Here is a 19243-nt window from a genome sequence, read left to right on the forward strand (position 1 = left end):
CAATAAAATGAATTTATTTTATACATTGTCTTTATTCAAAGTATCTTCAGAATGAGTAACAAATATTTATTTACAGCCTTTCTTGCAACCTCTCTCTCTCTCACACACACATTTTCACATATTTCGTATGTATATTTATATTTTATGTAACTTTATAAACTTATATAAAATGAGATGAGCCATTAAATACGATGAGAATACTGTGTGTAAATATATAAATATTACTGGCAACCCAAAGAATGAATAGGCAGCAAGGAAAAAGAGCACCTCTATGTGTATTCAAAAATTCCACTTGATGACTCCATATACTAATATGTACAAAACATACAAAACATAACAAATACATCAACATTTATTACTATAATTTCCCGATTACCTTGCTACCCCAGATTTTATTTAGCAGAAGGTATGAAGCATCATCTCCCATTGTAATGATATCCAACAGGGATTCACTGCTATCAAGCCAACTTCAACCAAAGGGGAAACAGAAATTTTCCCAATGCACCACAGCCACAGTTTCCATGATATCGGGCCCTGTTTCTCCTGATTGAGGCATTTATGATGCTATACCACTTCACTTGCCCCGTGAAAAAGTCTTTTTCAGTTCATTTACTGTGCGGCACTGAAAAATGACCAATGGAAGAGAGAAGATAGGTTATGACTGACCACAGCCATGCAGACAATAAGCCAATAAGTCTTCTATTTGTTGAATAATCGTGTTTACATCTGAAAACAAGAGGTAATACCTCTTACAATGACAGGTAGTAGATTATTTTAATACAACTTGAAATAGTTAACTGATTACCCTAAATTGTAAACATTTAAATATAATTTAGGAGTTAGGCAATGGACGTCAACAATGTCTTTTTTATTGTGGAATTTCTATTTTAACACTATTCAAGATGTGTTCTTAAGTAGTAAAAGAGATCATCAAGATTCCTCTCACATATGATAAAATTTCTGGATAGTTTTTCTTGTTAACATAAGTAAAAGTGACCATTAATAGCTTATTTTTTTCAATCATGGACCCGTACTTTTAAACCAGAAAACACCCATCATTATTCCCAAAAATCAAACACCAGTTCACCAGGCTTCGTACTACTCCACCCTCATCACAGGGCTGCAGAACTTGTACTTTCAATAATAGATATCACAGGTACAAAGACAAGAAATAACAGGATCTGCTTTAATGACACTAGAGTTACAAATATATTTTCTAAGTTGAGTGCAATTGTAATTAGAAATTAACCAAAATTTCTCACATGCCACCCTTATGAAGAAATATATATTTTAACCATAGTAACCTATATGATCTACAGTAATTTAATTGATATAGATGCTATTTCATAAAATAATATTCATTTTTCACACACATACATGCACATTAAGTCAGGCAAAACAATTTGTGCTACAGGTTTTAATGGCTAAAACTGTGTATATAATGTATTTTTTCTTGAAGACAACCTCAGAAGTTAGTTTGCTTAGAGGTTCATGTATTTGCACATGGAGGAAACACTTTCTTCATAGAGGTTTTTAAGTCACAGTATGTACCCACTTAAAATATTAACACATTTTCCCCACAAAGATCCCATTTCAGCAGGTTTCCTGTCCTTCACCAGAGCGGGATGCTATAGTTGTGCTGTCAGCATGAGGACTCGAGGAGAATAGGGTCTGTGTTCAAGAACTAAGTTTTTCACCTTGTGGACGCAGCACTTACACCTATTCAAAAGAATGGTTATATTAATGTGAGGTTTCGAGTTTTCTTTCATTCATATGCTTTTTTTATGAGCCAAGAACTGATTGAAACGTTCATAATTTTAAAAGTCATGTGCACATGGTTTACACGATGTGTAATTCTAAGTCCAAGGAAATCTAGCCAAGGAATCTCTCAAATAATGTGCATGTATGTGAGTAAAAACTCAAATGAAATTTAAATTTGATTAAAAATTCAATCTTAAGGATAGTAAAAATGCTTAAAATTTATCATAAATTTTTACTATGTAAATTTTAAACCTTTTATTTATTACTTTAGGAGCTTAAGACTTACAAATCTTATCCTGGGTCTCATTATGTTACTCATGTTACTGATTTAGTTTAATGAGGAATTCAATAGATTCACACCTGTAGGAGCATGTTGGCAAAGTTGCTATTAGTGAACTTGAAATGGCGCTTATCATAAAACTTGAGAAGTGCAGGGCTGTATGGATGATTTTCCTTAAGATGAACATAGTGAACTTCAGGTTCCCCAGTTGTGTGACCACATTCTTCACAGACGTACATCTATAAAGGAAAGAAAGGAAATTTTACGTACAATCATAAGCAACCTACCTATGAAAGGTAGGTCTTGAATGGTTTCTAACAACTATTATATATTACAGCAACTTTCCCTTGTTTGCCCTGAAATATATGCTTTTTCAGTTCTTAATACTTTCCACCAATCTTCATGCTACCCAAATATTTCATACTATCTTACTTCCTCATTCAATTAACATTCCCCATTTTATTATTTCTGCCCTCCTCTACCTCTCAACAGTTCCAAATATTTTTTTCCTCCAAATTTCATTTAGCAACTTCCTCTCACCATATTTGTCATTTTTTTCAAATGTGTTTCAGAAAATGTGCCAATCCCAACAAGAGAAATAAATTTTATCCTCAGTAAAAATCCATGCAGTGCACACCTCAATCTCCTTTGAATTTTCCTATGAGTCACTGAGTTTATTCCATAGAAGAGGGGACATAAAGAAGATAATGAGTTGTTTAAAAAACCCAAAAAAAGGGAATAAATCTTATGCTATGCTTAGTAGCAATCAACTCTAGTTGAAATAAATCTTTAGCTAATTAGATAAATACCCGAGAATAAACACTTGAACTACAATGTTTCTAAAGTTGGCATAACCTGGGAAATTGTTTCACTACTAATATTATTGGTAATCCATCGGTTAAGATGGGTTGTTGATGGACATAAGCTTCGAAATGGTACAGTGGCAGCTCCCTTGTCTCTCTCAATAAAACACAACCTGATAGCCAACGTTACAAATGGCCCCTATTTAATTCTGCATACTTCCTTCTGCCCTTCATTCCATTCAACATCTGTATCCTACTCCTGCCCCTTCCTTGCTTGCCTAACATTCTCCCCTCCATCACAGTCTTCAGCATCTCATTGCCAATCAAAATACTCTGCATCCATATTTCCTGCTTCTTTTTGATCCCTCCCAAAAATCCTCTCTCCTTTCCCAACATACCTGGCACTTCCTTATTTGTTTTCCTTTCAGTCCACTTCACCTATTCCATCCTCCTCCATACCCACACTTCAAAACCCTTCTATGGCTATCATCCTGTTTCATTGACCATGTTTATATGCTGTCCAAAACCACGTTGGCTAGTATATGCTTTCCTAATACTTGAGGAAAGAAATCTCTTAGGAAAGCATATATTGACTTGTATATGCCTTCTGAAAATTTTAATTAATGAACAATCACAAAGTTTCTCAAGCTCAAGATAGACTTCATTCCTATAAGCAGAGAGGATTTTCTTAAATGTGTCTAAGCAGAGCTGTCAATTTCATTTCTTCCTATACTTTTTGCAAAAGTATAATGGTGGTAAGAGAAAAGAGAATCAAAAAAGAGGTGCAAATTAAATGCACAAATGCCATAAACATTTACATAACTATATTTGTGTAGTACAAGGTTTCTTTAATCCATAATAATGGCAAGAAAGAATGTTAGGTATTGCATATGAAATATTGATTTCATGGGCAAGTTGCATTAGTGTCAAGAAAACAATTCTGGTGTGAAGTTCTTCAAACTGAAAGTTGAATTCAGGAAAAATACTAGGTATTTTCCACCCAATTTTTATTTGTCACTAGTTGCAATTCATAAATGTCATCATCAGGTACCCGATGACGACACCTATGCATTGAAATTCATTGTACCAAATAAAAGTGTGTGGAATAAACCTAGGATTCTTCTTTCATTCAAGATGAATATCCCACAGTCAAGTCTGATAACAATGAGTGTAAACTGAAGGTTCTTGAAATACCAGCATATACTGACACTATTTAATACATGCATGCTCTTACCTTTGATCGTCTTTCTTTGTAAGCATATTGATGTTGGACTCCATGCACTTTCAAGCAGTGTGACTCCAGGGAACATCTCTGTGTGAATGACTTTTCACATAAATTGCATTTGTAAGGGCGAACACCTGAAAAATAATAAAATTTTCTTTAATCCAATATAAAATAACATAGTCACAATAAATACATCATATATAAGGAACTATTTGAATTAACATCCTTAAATATTCCTTCCCAATTCATTTTTTATCATTCTTAAGGATGATTTTAAAGATCACAAAATTGAGGCACTGCCTATTTTATATGCAGTGAGAAGATGTGATTCTGTGCACAGTAACCATTAATGATTTGAGATGCTTCTATATTTTTCTATTACTAGTAAAAGTGATGGCTTTTGCAATAATAAATTCACATATGACTTCCATGCTAATAGGACAAATGGGCGATTCCTTGTCATATAAATGGATTCATCTAAAGGAATTCCCAAGTAGCACAAATATATGAGAGGTAGGTATGTATAAAACTAAATGTATTACTATCTTAACTTTTATTACCTGTGTGTGTACGGGTATGCCTCTTGAGGTCAAAGGTATCATTGAATCCTTTTCCACAAAACGTACACAAGTAACGCTTAACATCACTGTGGCACTTCATGTGTCGATTCAATAGACGTTGGAGGCCAAAAGCCTTAGAGCAGATGCGGCAAACAAATTTTGATGGGTCTTCTTCAGAAGTTCCAGTCTGAGATGAAATTTGTACTGGAGTGGTTGATGGTGGTCTAGACACTGGCGATGGTGTTACCGGGGCAGATATGCAGTCGTTGCTCAAAGTAGATGAAGTTTGGACAGTTGAAGATGAGCATGAAGATGTAGATGTTTCAGTCGCTGGATCCTGGTTCGCGGCCAATGGATTCTTAATACCATGCCCACCATTTACAAATTCAATTGGAGCATCTCCCGGAAGGCCAAGCTATGTGAACAAAGGGAATAGAAAATGATATTATTACATACCCTAGTTGAGAGAAATATTACTTAGAAAAAGGTACCAAATAATATTTCCATAGCGTCCGATTACAAATATTTGTTGCGGCTCTTTCCTAACTATTCTAGTTTTTTTCTTGGCCTCGATCAACTCTTTCAGTAGTTCCGTCAACAGGAACATCGCTGATATTCTGATCGGGTGCAATCCCATCGTCCACCCAAATATCATGATCGATCATTGAAATAAAATAAGTAACGTGAATTAGAATAATATTCGGACTGGCTACGGTCAGAAAATTATTTATTGCAGCCTTCCCATAGCTCCTAAGGTTTTTCTCCAAGTGTTTGCTGCACTGCATTGTATACTGTGTAAACAGAAAACTTTTTTCTCTGGGGACACCTGGTCCAAATGCTATTATCCTCCAGGGTTAGCGAATTTCAAGTATTATTCAACCATCCTTAGGTTTACCGTGAATTTTGTACACTTTAATTGTGGGTTATTAACCAACACACTATGAGCAGTCACTAGTTACGTTTCGATACATTTTTTAAATCACATACAGGTTGCCTGTGCTGCCCACGAATGGTTTAAAATTTTAATTTCGAGTTACTTAAGATCGATCTTATTAGATCGAAGTTTTTCCCATGGCGCGCAGGATACTATCAAGTGAACTTGTGTTTTGACAACATCGACAGTTTGACAAACAGTTACATCATTTTTTAAAGTGGGTGGTTGATACACAAATTCAAGAGCGCAGCGAGCGATACGAACGGACCACAACACTCTTGACTGTCCAGTGAATTAGAATGAGCTGATAGTTGTGGAGTAGAACCAAGCATGGGTATGAAGTCCTGGAAAATTGCAGCTGAGCCCGCCAGGTAATTTGCACATCTCGGTAGGACATGGTAATTAAAATGGAGCAGTGTTTGCGCTTTAGTATTTTTATTATTGTAACGGGTAAGGTTACATGTAGTCAGCTTTTATGTTTTGCCTTGATTAGTCATTTCTAGGTTGCAATAATGACTGCAATAGATGATATTGTGCCAACAAAGTGTTATCCAGTTAAAAAAAATAATAATGCGTGAAAAGATTGCTAATATCCAATTACCAAAAAAATCACAGGAGCTGTGTTTTCACATTCATTGCTGTAATAGAGCCAGACGAAGGTATATCATTTCTTCAACGATTCACCGTCATTAGTAACTAACATTCAAATTAAATTTGTTGCTTTTGTGAACTCTGAAATTGCCTGGATGTTAATGAACATTTCAAACCTTTACCGAATGTTAAAGAAATTTGTGATGGATGAATTTCTGGGAAATGATATACGATTTCCTACGAATATTAAGCACGTAGATAGAATTATTGAAAACTTAATTTTAAAATGTTACATTATGTAACATGTCAACCCTAATAAGTTTTTACCATTATTAATCTATAAATATGTCATTAAAATTGAGAACAAAATAATTAGTATTATTTAAATTATACTAACCCTTTGCTGAAGAATGGAAACTCGAACTTGCAGAGAGGGCACATTCCCTCCGTCAGCATCAAGATTAGGGGTCGAAGCCCCCGTAGGTACTGTTCCATTGTTGCCTGAAGATGAGGAGGATACAACAGATGAAGCGTTAGCATCATCAGGAGAGGATGGAAGGGACATAGGAGGAGAGTCTAAGGAGGAAGGAGTGAGGTCAAACGGGGAGAGACCTCCAGGCGACATAAGGTTGGCTTGATGAGCTGCCATTTGGTGTTGCTGGTGTTGAAGTTGCTGATGCACCTGAGACACGTGAGGAGACAAGTCACTCACTCCCGGGGACATTTCCCCGACACTACCACTAGCTCTGCTTGCAGAGATCTCTTGTTGCAACTGTTGATACTGTTGCATCTGTACTTGAATCTGAAGTTGCTGCATCTGTTGGGTGGGCTGCTGCTGCATCTGCTGGAGAGGAGAGGTAGCCTCATGTTGCTGAACGCTACCTAGCGGAGATGGGGACTGTGAAATGTGGAGGGACAGTTCAGGCCTTTCCTTATTTAATTGTTGCTGGAAGTGGCTGTCGTTGCTGGAGTGTTGGCTCTCTTGCTGGAAAAGGACTCCTTTCGTGAAATGTGATGGCGCTGCATATGATCTCGACGTGTCAAAGCAACGATTTGGAGGTGTTATGGTTGGTGATGATTGCGTTTGGTGCTCTGGGAAAGGTTGTACGTTGGGCTCGACAGGTGCCATAGAGCCCTGCCCACCCATACCATTCCCAGTCTCACCCTGCCCACCGTTACCGTTCCCATCAGGAGCTCCAGTACCTACTGAAGATGTGGGTTCATCTCCAGGGAGTCTCTGTAGGAAGAGTTCGGCAGCGTCTGCAGAAGACAGCGAATCCAGAAGGATAGCACTTTCCGCTGGAGAGGAAAAGGTAAGGGTTGCTGTGAATGGAAGTCCATCGCTACCTGAGATCTCCATTAATGGATCCTCTTCTTCTTCCTCGTCGCCGCCAGGCAAGAAGCGACCGGCGTCACCATTGTACCTTTGTTGGTTCATGCTCAAGTAGCTGAGATTACTTACGACTCCGTTGTGCCCCATAGTTCCTCCTAGTAAGTGCATTGGCGGTAGGGGGTCCGTGGAAGATGCAGAGGATGGTGAAGTCGTAGAAGCTGGCGAAGATGGGAGGAGCAAGCGTTGCTGGATTGAGTGAGACTGGTGTCCTTGGAGGTGATGATGCGTCTCATAGCTGGGAGGGGACCCTGGAGGCTCAAGTCGGGGATCCGGGGGCATCTTTGTACCCCCCATCACTCCGTAACTACCATCTTCGCCATCATAGAAATTTATCCCGTAGGATGCGCAAACGTTCTGTAACAGCTGATACTGTTTAGGCCCACCATCATATCCTCCACCACCCTGACCTACTGCGCCCTGAAGCACCCCTCCATCACATTCCATCGGAACCGGTAAGCCTAGATAACCGCTCTTCAGGGATTCATAAAATGGAGGAAGAGACCCAGTTGGCGGACTGCTAGGTCCATAGTTCGGTCTGCCACCGCCTCCTCCATTACCACCACCGCTACCACTACCTCCCCCACCTCCACCACCTCCCCCCATTGTTCCTCCACCTCCTCCACCGCCACCCCCAGCAGTTCCCCCACCACTCCCCCCACCACCTCCACTCCCTCCATAAGAATGCGAAGACATAGAAGCCGATGAATTGTGTCCACCGCTCCCACCTCCGCCGCCTCCACCGCCACCTCCTCCTCCCCCACTTCCTCCACCACTACCGCCACCTCCACTGTTTCTACTTCTGCTTCCTCCACCTCCTCCGCCGCTGGAAGATGTGATGGTTGCTGCAAGTATTGTGTTTGTAATTGAAGATCCCTTCAAACGTCTCGGCTCCTTCAGGCCACCTCCCATCCTCTCATCAATACCTTTGTTCTCTCCCCTCTTAGGCACGTGGTAATCGATCGGAGCGTCCTGTACCGGAGCCATCATCTTGGGCAGTTGTGGGGAAGGAGATGGGGACGAGGGGGCCGTTGGAGATTTCGGTCTTGGAGGAGTAGGCGTGGGCTGTGGCTTGATAGTTTCCTTAACCACCACAGATGCCGCCGGGGTCCTCTGGATAACCGAAACCTGCTGGCATCTCGGCTGCGGTTGCGGGTTCGGCGAGGGTGGGAGGCTGGGCTGAGAGGGTGGCCTCGTCTTGGATGCATCCTTCTCCTCTTTGATGGGCTTGGGAGGCGGAGAGGGTGAGGGAGGGGGTTTGACTGTCGTGGGGGTGGTTGGCGGGGGTAGCCCGACAGGGGCGGGCGGGGTGATTGCCGGGGGAATCGAAGGGGAATATTCCTTCCTTGCGGCACGCGTGAGGATCGTCCCCGTGGTCGTTTGTATGCCCAACCTGTGCCCTGCATACGGGATATCTCCACCGAGGATGGACGAGATGAAACGGCGTGGAAGAGTGTCTGCAGCAGATGGCTTACTTGTCTGGATTCCCTTGGAGCTTTCTGAGCTTCCGCTGGAGTCTCCTTTGCTACCTTCAGGAGTCAAAGGGTCACGTTCCTTCCGGCGTTCTGCAAGAAATAGTTACGCGGGCTTTGAGGTACTACCCAAATATTTTAATTGATATTATATTTTAAAAAGATAATTTTGCATGCTCTATAGTGAAAGTGGTTACTTCAGTCATTTTTTTCAAATTAATTGATGTATTCAATATGCAAATTGTGGCAGAAAATGTAGCAAGATTAATTTCCCAATTTGCAGAATTTGATCGCATTTTTAGGTATTCCATGACAGAATATTTTGTTATAAAAGACAAAATAGAGTGTGTACAATTCTTTGAAATTCAAATTGAAACATTCTCACCCACATACCCATTATCAATATATATGTAGTAATGTTTTATTTCTTTTGGTTCAAACTTTTATCTCGTGAACGGATTATCAGTAAGTTTCTAAGACATTTTAAATCCTCAGATATCTGAAGCTATCTTTTCCCATAAATAAATGTTCAAATCGTGTAAATGCTCAAGTTTTTATGTTCACGACTTTGAATTGCCTTTGTGATTTCATTTTGGCTATTATTTCAACACGAAAGGTCAAAACAGGAGTTTAATTGATATACTATATTATTCCTTGTTAGTATACATTTCTAGGTATAGCGTTGTGGTTTTTGGAATGTCGTTAGTCATACACAATTCCGCTATGAGCGCCGTGGATTTGGTGAGTAATTCCCAATGTCTGTATTTTATTTCAAGGATATCATTATCGCGTTTCCGACGAATGCTTTCGGACCCCTTGGTGAAATCCGTGGAGTCGACAGTAAACCACTATTTCTTCTGAAAATACAACACGACTGTCTATGGGGAGACATACACCATATAGGTAATATTTCTTTAACGACTTACCCATCTTCAACGTGATGTGATGATGGAATTTTCTGAGGTACATGTTCAAATTACTTATGTACACGCAGACAATTTCACGACTTCCATGCAGAAGTAAACGGGTTTGACGATAAAAGAGTTTTGCGAAGGCCACAAACGCTCGGAACCTAAAATAATGGCCTAACTTCGTAGGAGACGTTTTATCTCGAGTGGTCATGGCTAAGTGATATCTTCTAGATAATCGTAAATAATTTTCATTTTACTAAAGCCGCTATAAACTTAGTCAATAGTGTAGATTTCCTCAAATAACAAAAATATACCAGTACTTTCATTTCATATCTTCCCCAGACACATTTTGATGGCCAAGTGTCATAATGTTGCTATAAACAAATATCCGGTCTAGTAAGAACATTAATTGGATACAAGGTTCACATTTATCTTTATAGTTTCAAAATGTATATCTATTGAACTCCAAAATTCCACCATGTTCGGACAGACATGAAATGTCCAAATTTTCACATAAATATTGTTTTTGGGAAAGGACGGTCAAATTTAATGCCTAGTAATTGTAGTGACGATTAAAAAGTGGAAAAAATATGTGTATTGATTTTGGAAGAAACCATTTTAACAATATGATAAAGAAATTTCACGGCAACCTGAAATACATTACGTACATATATCATAATGCTGAGCGTTACGGTACCCGGAAATAGAGATGAGCTGCTTTACTTCCTAATTTTCTAAAAATAGTCACCCATGGTTGTGTTTACCTTTTGCGGTCTTCGTGTCCTTCCTAAAAACATCTGCTCCCCATATTTTTGAGACGAGACAAAAATTTTCGACAAAACCGTGGGAAACTCAGGTTTAGGGCGTTCACATTTCTGTTTACGATGGTGGTGGACTCTGAACCATAGACCATTCATACATAGCCTATAGTGGGAGTATCGTAACATTCTGAATCCAAAGGTTCTTACCGAGACGCCAAACGAAAGGGTTCAGTAGAGATAGAACTTTTCCTTAAAAGAATTTGCTCCCATTTTTGTGAATATCGCCTATTTTTCACGAAAGATCCGGAAATGCCCGTGGGAAATTCCTAGTGCAAAATTTAACGTCCGGCCATCGGTGGAGATTCTTCGAAAAGGACCACTGCGGTTCCCTTTTAAATGGGAAGGGGACAAAGGGCCTCAGAATGCATTTGGGAGTCGGATGGTGATCTTTGAGGTCTAAAGGATTGGGTGCACATCCATTTTCCGGGAAGGATTGACAGAAAGTGGTTGCCTTTCAACCCTTTGCGGAAAACGGAATCGAGGCTTTGCTAAAGGCGATAGAAGAGGGCGAAGTGGTCAACTTCATAGCTGTGAAAGGTTCGAACAGATTTCAAGGCTCCTTTGCCAAACGAACATGTGTCATTTCCCCTCCTTCACTTACACTCTCTGGGTTTTTCCTACTTGGTGGTATCTGTCATATCCCCTTGACCTCTTATGTCAAGAAATACGAAGGCCCGTGAGAAAGTCGATGGAAAGAGGAGACGGGGAAAGATAGATGGATTTACTTATCCTTAACTAGCCTTAATGCTGTTCATGATTCCTCAGGGCCACTTGTAATATCTCTCTTAACAGATTCTAACGTTTTTAAATAAACAAATTAATAAATATAAATAAAAATATATGTAAAGACTTTTTATGAACGAATACGTCGTGGATTTTTGAAAATACTCATTATTAACAGAAGATAGAATTATTGGCATTGAAGATGTGGCTTGAGTTTAGACCATCATTCTTCAACTTCGTGCTTAAAAGTCTCGTCATGACTTTAATGTAGTAATCGCAAGCAAAGGGATGTGATACCACAGGTACGTTAGGTTGGAAACTTTTCGGAGGGTAAAAGTTAAAGACTAAACGAAGGAAAAAATTAATTCATAGATTGGATATAAGTTACTTCAGGATATTATATTGATTCCAAAAATCTGTGAGAACGAATTTTGATGTAAGTTAGAAAGACATATGTATGAGGGAAGGTGAAAAAAGTGCCAGAGTGAGAGAAAGGTAATGGGTGCAATTGTGGAATGGGTGGTGGAAGGGCAAGAAGGAAGTGAGTTGGCCTGCCTTCCGAAAAAGGGCCGCAGACGTCCCAAGGAAGGGTCTCCAAACCCTTTTGGTTCGCAGTGGAGCATGTTGCCAAAGAAGGGGAGGGGAGACAAGGGAAGTGGAGGAGGAAGTGCCGGGGAGTGGTGGAGTGGGAGAGGAAATGGTGTGTTTCGGGGGCGAGGGAGGGCGTTGATCCTAAGCCGTGAATGAGGGTAAACCAGCCCGGAGGAGAAAGAAAAGACAAGCGCAAAGACATCGTTCGTGGCCTCATAGGCGTGTTCGATGCCACACGTACGTACAATCGAATGCATTCTTCGCAATTGCATCATACAAATGCGGATCCCTGAGGTTAGGAAACAAATTCGGAGTTAAATGGTTTAAAAGTAGAGTGAACCATTGCTTAAGGAAATACCTCCAAATGGGAAGTCAATTAGGAGGGCATTAGGGACTTGGATGCCTCAGGGAATGATTCTTGGTGGTCATTTTCGGATCCCGTTTTCGGAATGTCTAGTATGCAAGGTGATTTAATCACCTACCCCGATAATTTGGTCATCCTGCTCAAGGCTTGAGAGAGAGAATTTTACTAGATAAATTCTTGTCTTGTAAATCTTTAGATTAGGAAGATGAATATAAATTTTGTAGCTTTTCGTATGACCAAATAAACCTGTATGAAATACAATTTACTCAAGATAACGCTAAAATGCGAAATATGAATACACAATTTTGAATTTTGTCGGTGATAACTACGCCAAAGTATGAAATATTGTTGTTCAAAATAAATCGTTAGATGAATGTTATTAACTGCAATGAAATACTTATCGGACTATACTACGAATCCAAAAACCCGTTTAGATTGTCAAAATTCATGCGATTTCGAGAATGTGCACATCGAATCCGTGCATACGTACTGTATATACTTAAATGAAGGAAGTCGTCCGAAGATGTGCGGCATAACGTCGAACGTTACGAAAGCATTCATAGAAATGTAAAGCATTTCTAAGACATGTCAAAAGGATGGGGTGAAGTAGACGCCGTGGCTGAAGATGGAACAATGCGGAACTTCCTGATACCTAGTACGTTATTGACAGCTGTGCTACGTATCATTTTAGCTTCATCTGTCATGTTTAAGGATTGATGTTATAATTTCTTGAGACAACGAATCACTCACATACTATATATGATACCTTTTTTTTGAAATTAAAAAAAAACTTTCATTAAGCGTACTCCAGGGAATTCTGCGCTCCTATTCTCTGTCGGTGAAAAGTGCATCTACGGTATTTTCACAAAACCTTTAAACGCTAGACATCAAACTTAATTGCTACTCGAACTAAGGGCTGACATGCATGAATTAGAGTTCTTCTATGGGAAAACTTTACAAACCCACCTAACTGGTGGCATCTAGACGATGCTCTCACGTTATGAAACACCCTCCTTTTGGCGGGGTGGTGAGTTCCCAGCTGTAAAAGATGCACGACTCACACTTACCTCCAAGATACTGGAATGGCTGGAGATTGACCGTTCTAAATAAATTCTATTTCAGGTGAATCGACCTGAGTTGATCAATAATTGTAACCATTAGCTATAATGTATTATTGGTGTCACTACTTCTACGTTCTTAGTTAGATAATTAAAACAGCAAGATTTAACACCAAGTAACTATTATTAGTGTCAACTATACCGGAATAATTGAATTGCCGAATAAGTTAAGAAAAATAAATTTTAAACTAACAATAAGTTTTTCTTGCACAACTCGTGATCAATAAACTACCTCCGGTGGGTACTGCTATGTACTAGTTAAGTTCAGAAATATTTTTAGATACCAAGCATTGATCTGCTATTCCTTTTTATGAAGACCTCGTAATTATTAATAGTACCCTATGATACCTAACATCTTTATTAGGGCAACGCACATGTGTTACTTCCAGGTGTATATTGCGGATATTGACGAAATTGGAATAGATTATTTTTTGTAACTCTATGAATTCTAAGTAAGTTTTGGAAGACACCTGAGAGCTAAATTGTTATGGACTTCTACAAGACGTAAATTTTCACCACCGAGAACAGGAAAATTGTTACTGATGTGTTAACATTTTAGCATTAAATGGCAACCTTTGGCTTACTAAAATATGCTCAGTATATTAACATTTCTAACTTCTTCAATCCACTTATTCACCACTTCTTCATAAGTTGAAAAATGAACACCCACGACTCAGCCCTAATAGAGGGGTGGGATTAAGATTGAATGAAAATGACGTTAATAAATAATCCTAATTCATTTTTGTAAAATTAGCGAACCACTTCAAAAATAGATGGCTTAGTCATAGAAGAGGAAATACTTTCAATGTATGCAGTAGTAGTTCTTATTAGGAGAGGTGGCCGACTGCTGATGTCATTTGCGTTGCAGTACAAGTAAGTAATGTAAGAAATCTTGTAATGGAATTTAGTCTGTAATCGTGTGCCAAATTGGCAAGCAAGCAGGCAACGCGCAGCTATTATTAAAATGTACCGTTTCATGGTAAGCCATTTGTTTTCAGTGCGATGAAGGGCGAATAGATTGGCTGGTCAGCCAATACCGACCGGCCTTCGTTTCTTGAGGCCGCATGAGTACAGTTAAGGCCAAAGAGTAATAATGCGTCGGTCAGAGACTTCAACGACCGTATTTTACTGGCGTTACGCACGGGTTCTGGATACTTGCCGATAGAGCGGTGGCTAAATATGAAGAATGGCTGTGACTTTGATGCGTCAAGGAAGGGTGGTTGGGTCATTACCTTGATGGTTTTGCCTTAGATTGTTTTTTTGACGATCGACTGTTATTAGAAATAAAAAGAAATATCTACTTTTTGGCGTACTTAAGGTCACTTGTCACGTGTTGTAATATTATTTTTACTCGCATCAAATTACATAACTGCGGCCGATGGTATAACACTCCCTACCACAAACTCTCATGTGGCGTTCAGACTAACATGTATTTGCCTTATGAGCATGTAAAAGTCTCAAGAAGATCTAGTCTTATTTATTTTCACATAAAGTTTATGGAGAGTTGGAAAAATTCCGATTTTGTTAAATGCGAGAGATTCGGAGATAAAAACACTAGACTGAGTTTTCAACCAAGGAGAGTGATTTTTGTGCACAAATATTCCAGATTAATATTCAATTGAACGTATTCCTTTGCTAAAGCCCTGACGAGGCATTACTTGGAGTTTTCTTTGAACTACGCCTCTTCCTTCTCTGAAAAGTGAAAAAACGTATTCTAACCATTAGGATATTAACAATGAATATTATAAGTATTAGAACACCTGCCGATTATAATTACATGACACGCCTTTGCGGCGGCTTGTGGGGCAATGTGTAGTACAGGTGGATTATATAAAGAAAAATCTTGTCTCTTGTTAAAAACCATTCTGAACGTGTGGAAAAAAATTGCGTATTTAAATTGTGCGGTATTCATTCTAAATTCAAATATCTGATTCGATAGTTAATGTCCGTCTCCGTAATTTCAGGAAAATGTATCATTGCAGAAACGAAGTTAACGCCTTCTGTACTTATCACCGAAACCACCTATCGTTTGAACATCCAACAATAATTTGCAAAATAACCCTTGGTCGGGAAACTGGATTTTTTGACAGTTTTACGAAACAGAATTCTCACGGTTCCAGCATTTTCCGTTATCATCAGCTCGATCGTTACAGCTCACTTCATAGGCTATAGATCAGATGAGGGTGTCTGCGGTCATTCAACCCGTGTCACAAACAAGGACATGCGACAATGGCATGCCACGGGCGTGCACTGGGGAGATGTACGATATGACGTTGGACCGCAAATGGCCATTCGTGTCCTTGAAATAAGCATGAAAGTGCCCCCCGGATATGGTGAATGGATTTCAACCCTGCTGATTTCCAGTTCTGCTCGCGCGCGTGTGACGTACTCGGGGAGATGACTGCCGGACGCACGGCATGCTACGTGGCTCAGTGCGGGCGCGGAAAAAAACTTTTCTCCTTCTTATTGTATGCATCGCGTGAAACAGAATGCTTAGAATAATTCCACTCAATGCACTAGCCTGTGGCGCTCTGTCATTCCGTCCCGCAGTTCAGCATCCAAATGCCTTGAGAAGATGCCTCCTTTATGGTTATTGAGTAAATAATTGAAATTTGTTCCGGTATTGCCCCATTCCCGTATCGTTAGGTTTTATTCTCTTTCGCGGGCGGTGACCTTACACTCCCCGCCACACGCCCTTGTGGCGGCTTGAGGGTCTTTATATAGATGAAGATATATACTCGTTTATCAACTCTCCTAATTAATACTTAGAATTCAGTGAAAGTGATTTACATGAGGATGACAATAGTCTTGATCAATAGAATTTTTTAGAGTAAATTTTTTTTACGACTAAAGGCTCTGAGCACCGACGTCGGAATACCACTAATTTATTTCTAAGCTTATTTGCCCTACAGATTTTCGAGATAATACCGACCAGTAGCGTAACTTCTGTTTCATATGCCTGCATGCAAAGCTGAATAATTAAATTGATTTGTTCGTGAGGACTGTAAGTCCCCAACTAACAGCACGTTACCAACTACGCATTTATGAATTGCCTCTGAGAAGAATTCAGCAGTCTAACACTGCGGTTTTTTGGTGAAATTATGAAGGTATAGGCCGTCGACTTAAATTAGGTGAAAATACCAACTGTATAATCGTTTAAGTGTTTCACGATTGTTTCCTTTCCCATAGGCGCCATGGATTCGGGGAGACAGGTACATTCTGTAGTTTGAGCCAGCAAGGTAAAAATGCATCCTTGTCCAATCGTTCTTGATATGGTCGGTACATATCATTGCACAGCGATTGCATTGGCATCATCGTCAGAATCGTTGAAGGGAAAATGGCACGACAGTCAGTAGGAAGCCAGATAGGCGAAGTTGGAGAGGAGAAGTTGTAAGGATGGCACTCATGGAAGGCACGCATAAGGAAATTACGACGGTTGGGGGAGTGAGCTGAGTTCATTTATAATATTGAAAAGGTTGAGCATAATACGGACCCCTCACAACTCCAGAAACTGAATCAATTAATTTAGCTTCCGTTTTATTTCTGCAAGCCTGATATCGTGTGAGCCGTCACCCGACTTCGTGACAGGGAATTTAATAATTTATGAGGAATTAAGAATAGTTAATAGCGTTTGAAACGAAAAGAGGCGAATATACGGAGTTCGTTATTAATTATGAAATCGGATTGCTTAAGCACATTGTTCTTCGAACCAAGTGCGCGATACGTAAAGAGTTGTTATTCCATGATCTCATTTCAAATTGCTAGAAGTTGAGAGTCATAAGATCGATTGCGCAGCTTTCGTAAGCCATTATTGATCACCAAGGAATAGTGTAATTCATGCCTTGCCTACGTATATGAAAATCAAAATACACCAAGAATATTCTGGCTGTTTCAATGAAAGCTTGGTTTTCCTAAATCACCGCTAGCTATACGTAATATACAACACTACTTTAAAGTGTTGTTCCGTAAAAGGATATTTTTTTCAGGCCTATCACAGTGATTGCGTACTATGTCATTTGCGTACTTTGTTCAACAAAACTATTTATGTTTCTTGGTTCAAATGAAATCACAATCTTGGCTGGATGCATTTGCATCGACACCAATAAAAGCTGCTAAGTCGAAGGCCATGTACCAATTTGCCCTTTAGAAATTATATGCAATGTACATATTTAGATGCCCAAGTTGCTTATAGCCTTGACGAGTTAATCTTGGCTTGATCAACCTGCTTACTTTATTGTAGAGATATTAAATGCTTCCACGGTACACTGATCAATAGTCTTGAGTGAACATTAAAAATATGCCTTGGAGGGAGGCACTTCGTAATCCTATCATTGACGAGAAATTTTATCGGTAATTATGGATTAAACCCGAGAAAAAATATTTCCCATGATTTTTATTCTTAATTACTTGCTCATTTCATGAAATTCGAAAGTACAACAGAAGAGCGCAACTTCATTTAAAACCCCTAGATTCGTCACACGTACTCACTGTAGGCCCATCAAGCCATTGTTGCTGTGTCAAGACCGACACGTAAAAGGAAATGAATAGGTAAGGTATGAAAAGATTGTGCGGCACGTCGTTACACGAGAAAGAAGCTGAAAAAAGTTGTGGGAAGGGAAGAAGAAACAGTTGAATAGCCAAGGGCGGAAGAGCATATTATGGAGAGAGAGGGGGGTAGAGTGGGAGGAAAGGAGAGTGAGGAGGTGGAGGGAGAATGATAGGACACAGAATGGAGGATCCACGGATGAGGAACGAGTAGAAATGGTGAGAAGAGTATGAGAAGAGTATAAGCAACTGATGGGGAGGGAGTGGGGAGGGAAGCTTAGAAAGAGAGGGAGTGATGGGGGAGGAGTGAAGATTAAGAGAGAGAGAGAGCAACAAGAGAACCGGTTGGATTTCGCCCGAGGGGAATTCTGGGATGGGTCACCTTGAGTCTTCAAGATGGCGGCCAGTGTCTCCGCCCCTTCCACTAACCACCTGCATTCCTCCGCCCCACACCTCAGCCACGTATAACCGTGGCCTCTCCCCGCTTCTACCCCTACTGCCCTCAACTCTCCTCCCATCCCCTTCCCTTCGGCAACGGAGATTCCCTTCAACCTGCTTCCTAGCGGATCGGGTATCACACCATAAAGGATTATTCAATAACTTTCTCTGACTGCATTAATGTTACTTGGGGAGGGGAGCGGCGAGGGGGCGTCACCGTCCATTTTTTCCAAAATATTTAATTTCCTTCTCGTGCTCATGATGTTTTGTCATCGCGATCTTCTTTCGTCGGTACTTAAGGCATTGGTAATACGGGTTCATGTGTCCTGTTTGACACCAAATTCTTCATGAGGGGTTGGCTTTCTTTTTAGAGCGATACTGGCAGACGATTATTCCCTCGTGATGCAACCTTGCCGCCACTTTTGATACGCGCCAATGGCCCCACTTTCATCCTCTCTCTCCTGGCCGAACAATTGAAAAAGACATAACCGAAATTAGAAGATTGGTTGAAAGGTTTAGCTCAAAATTTAAATTGACGATTTTTTCTACAGGTCCATTTAATTCATCAGGGATATTCGCTTTGATTTACTTCAATATTATTCCTGGAAGGAGAATGTTATATTCCCAGCTCTGAGAACTTGACTTACATAAGCGATTAAGCAACCACATAAACGAGAAGATTTTCAAATCTTAAGATCATCTCTAAGAATGGAAGG

The 19243-nt window shown here is 39.9% G+C and overlaps 1 protein-coding gene across 1 annotated transcript in view; it reads right to left on the reverse strand.

Moving 5' to 3' along the window:
• Positions 1-12: 12 nt before the first annotated feature.
• The window catches only part of LOC139697542 (transcriptional regulator ovo-like), a 39743-nt gene continuing 20512 nt past the window's right edge, over positions 13-19243 (reverse strand). Inside the window, exons 2-6 of the mRNA XM_071596289.1 lie at positions 6552-9109; positions 4630-5044; positions 4079-4203; positions 2122-2280; positions 13-1719 (exon numbers count right to left, since the gene is read on the reverse strand). Coding sequence (XP_071452390.1) covers positions 1714-1719; positions 2122-2280; positions 4079-4203; positions 4630-5044; positions 6552-9109 — 3263 coding nt within the window. The 3' untranslated portion in view covers positions 13-1713. The remainder of the gene's footprint in view (positions 1720-2121; positions 2281-4078; positions 4204-4629; positions 5045-6551; positions 9110-19243) is intronic.

The sequence above is a fragment of the Hetaerina americana genome, unplaced genomic scaffold (genome assembly GCF_022747635.1).
Source record: "Hetaerina americana unplaced genomic scaffold, ioHetAmer1.1.p SCAF_8, whole genome shotgun sequence".
NCBI classification, from domain to species: domain Eukaryota; kingdom Metazoa; phylum Arthropoda; class Insecta; order Odonata; family Calopterygidae; genus Hetaerina; species Hetaerina americana.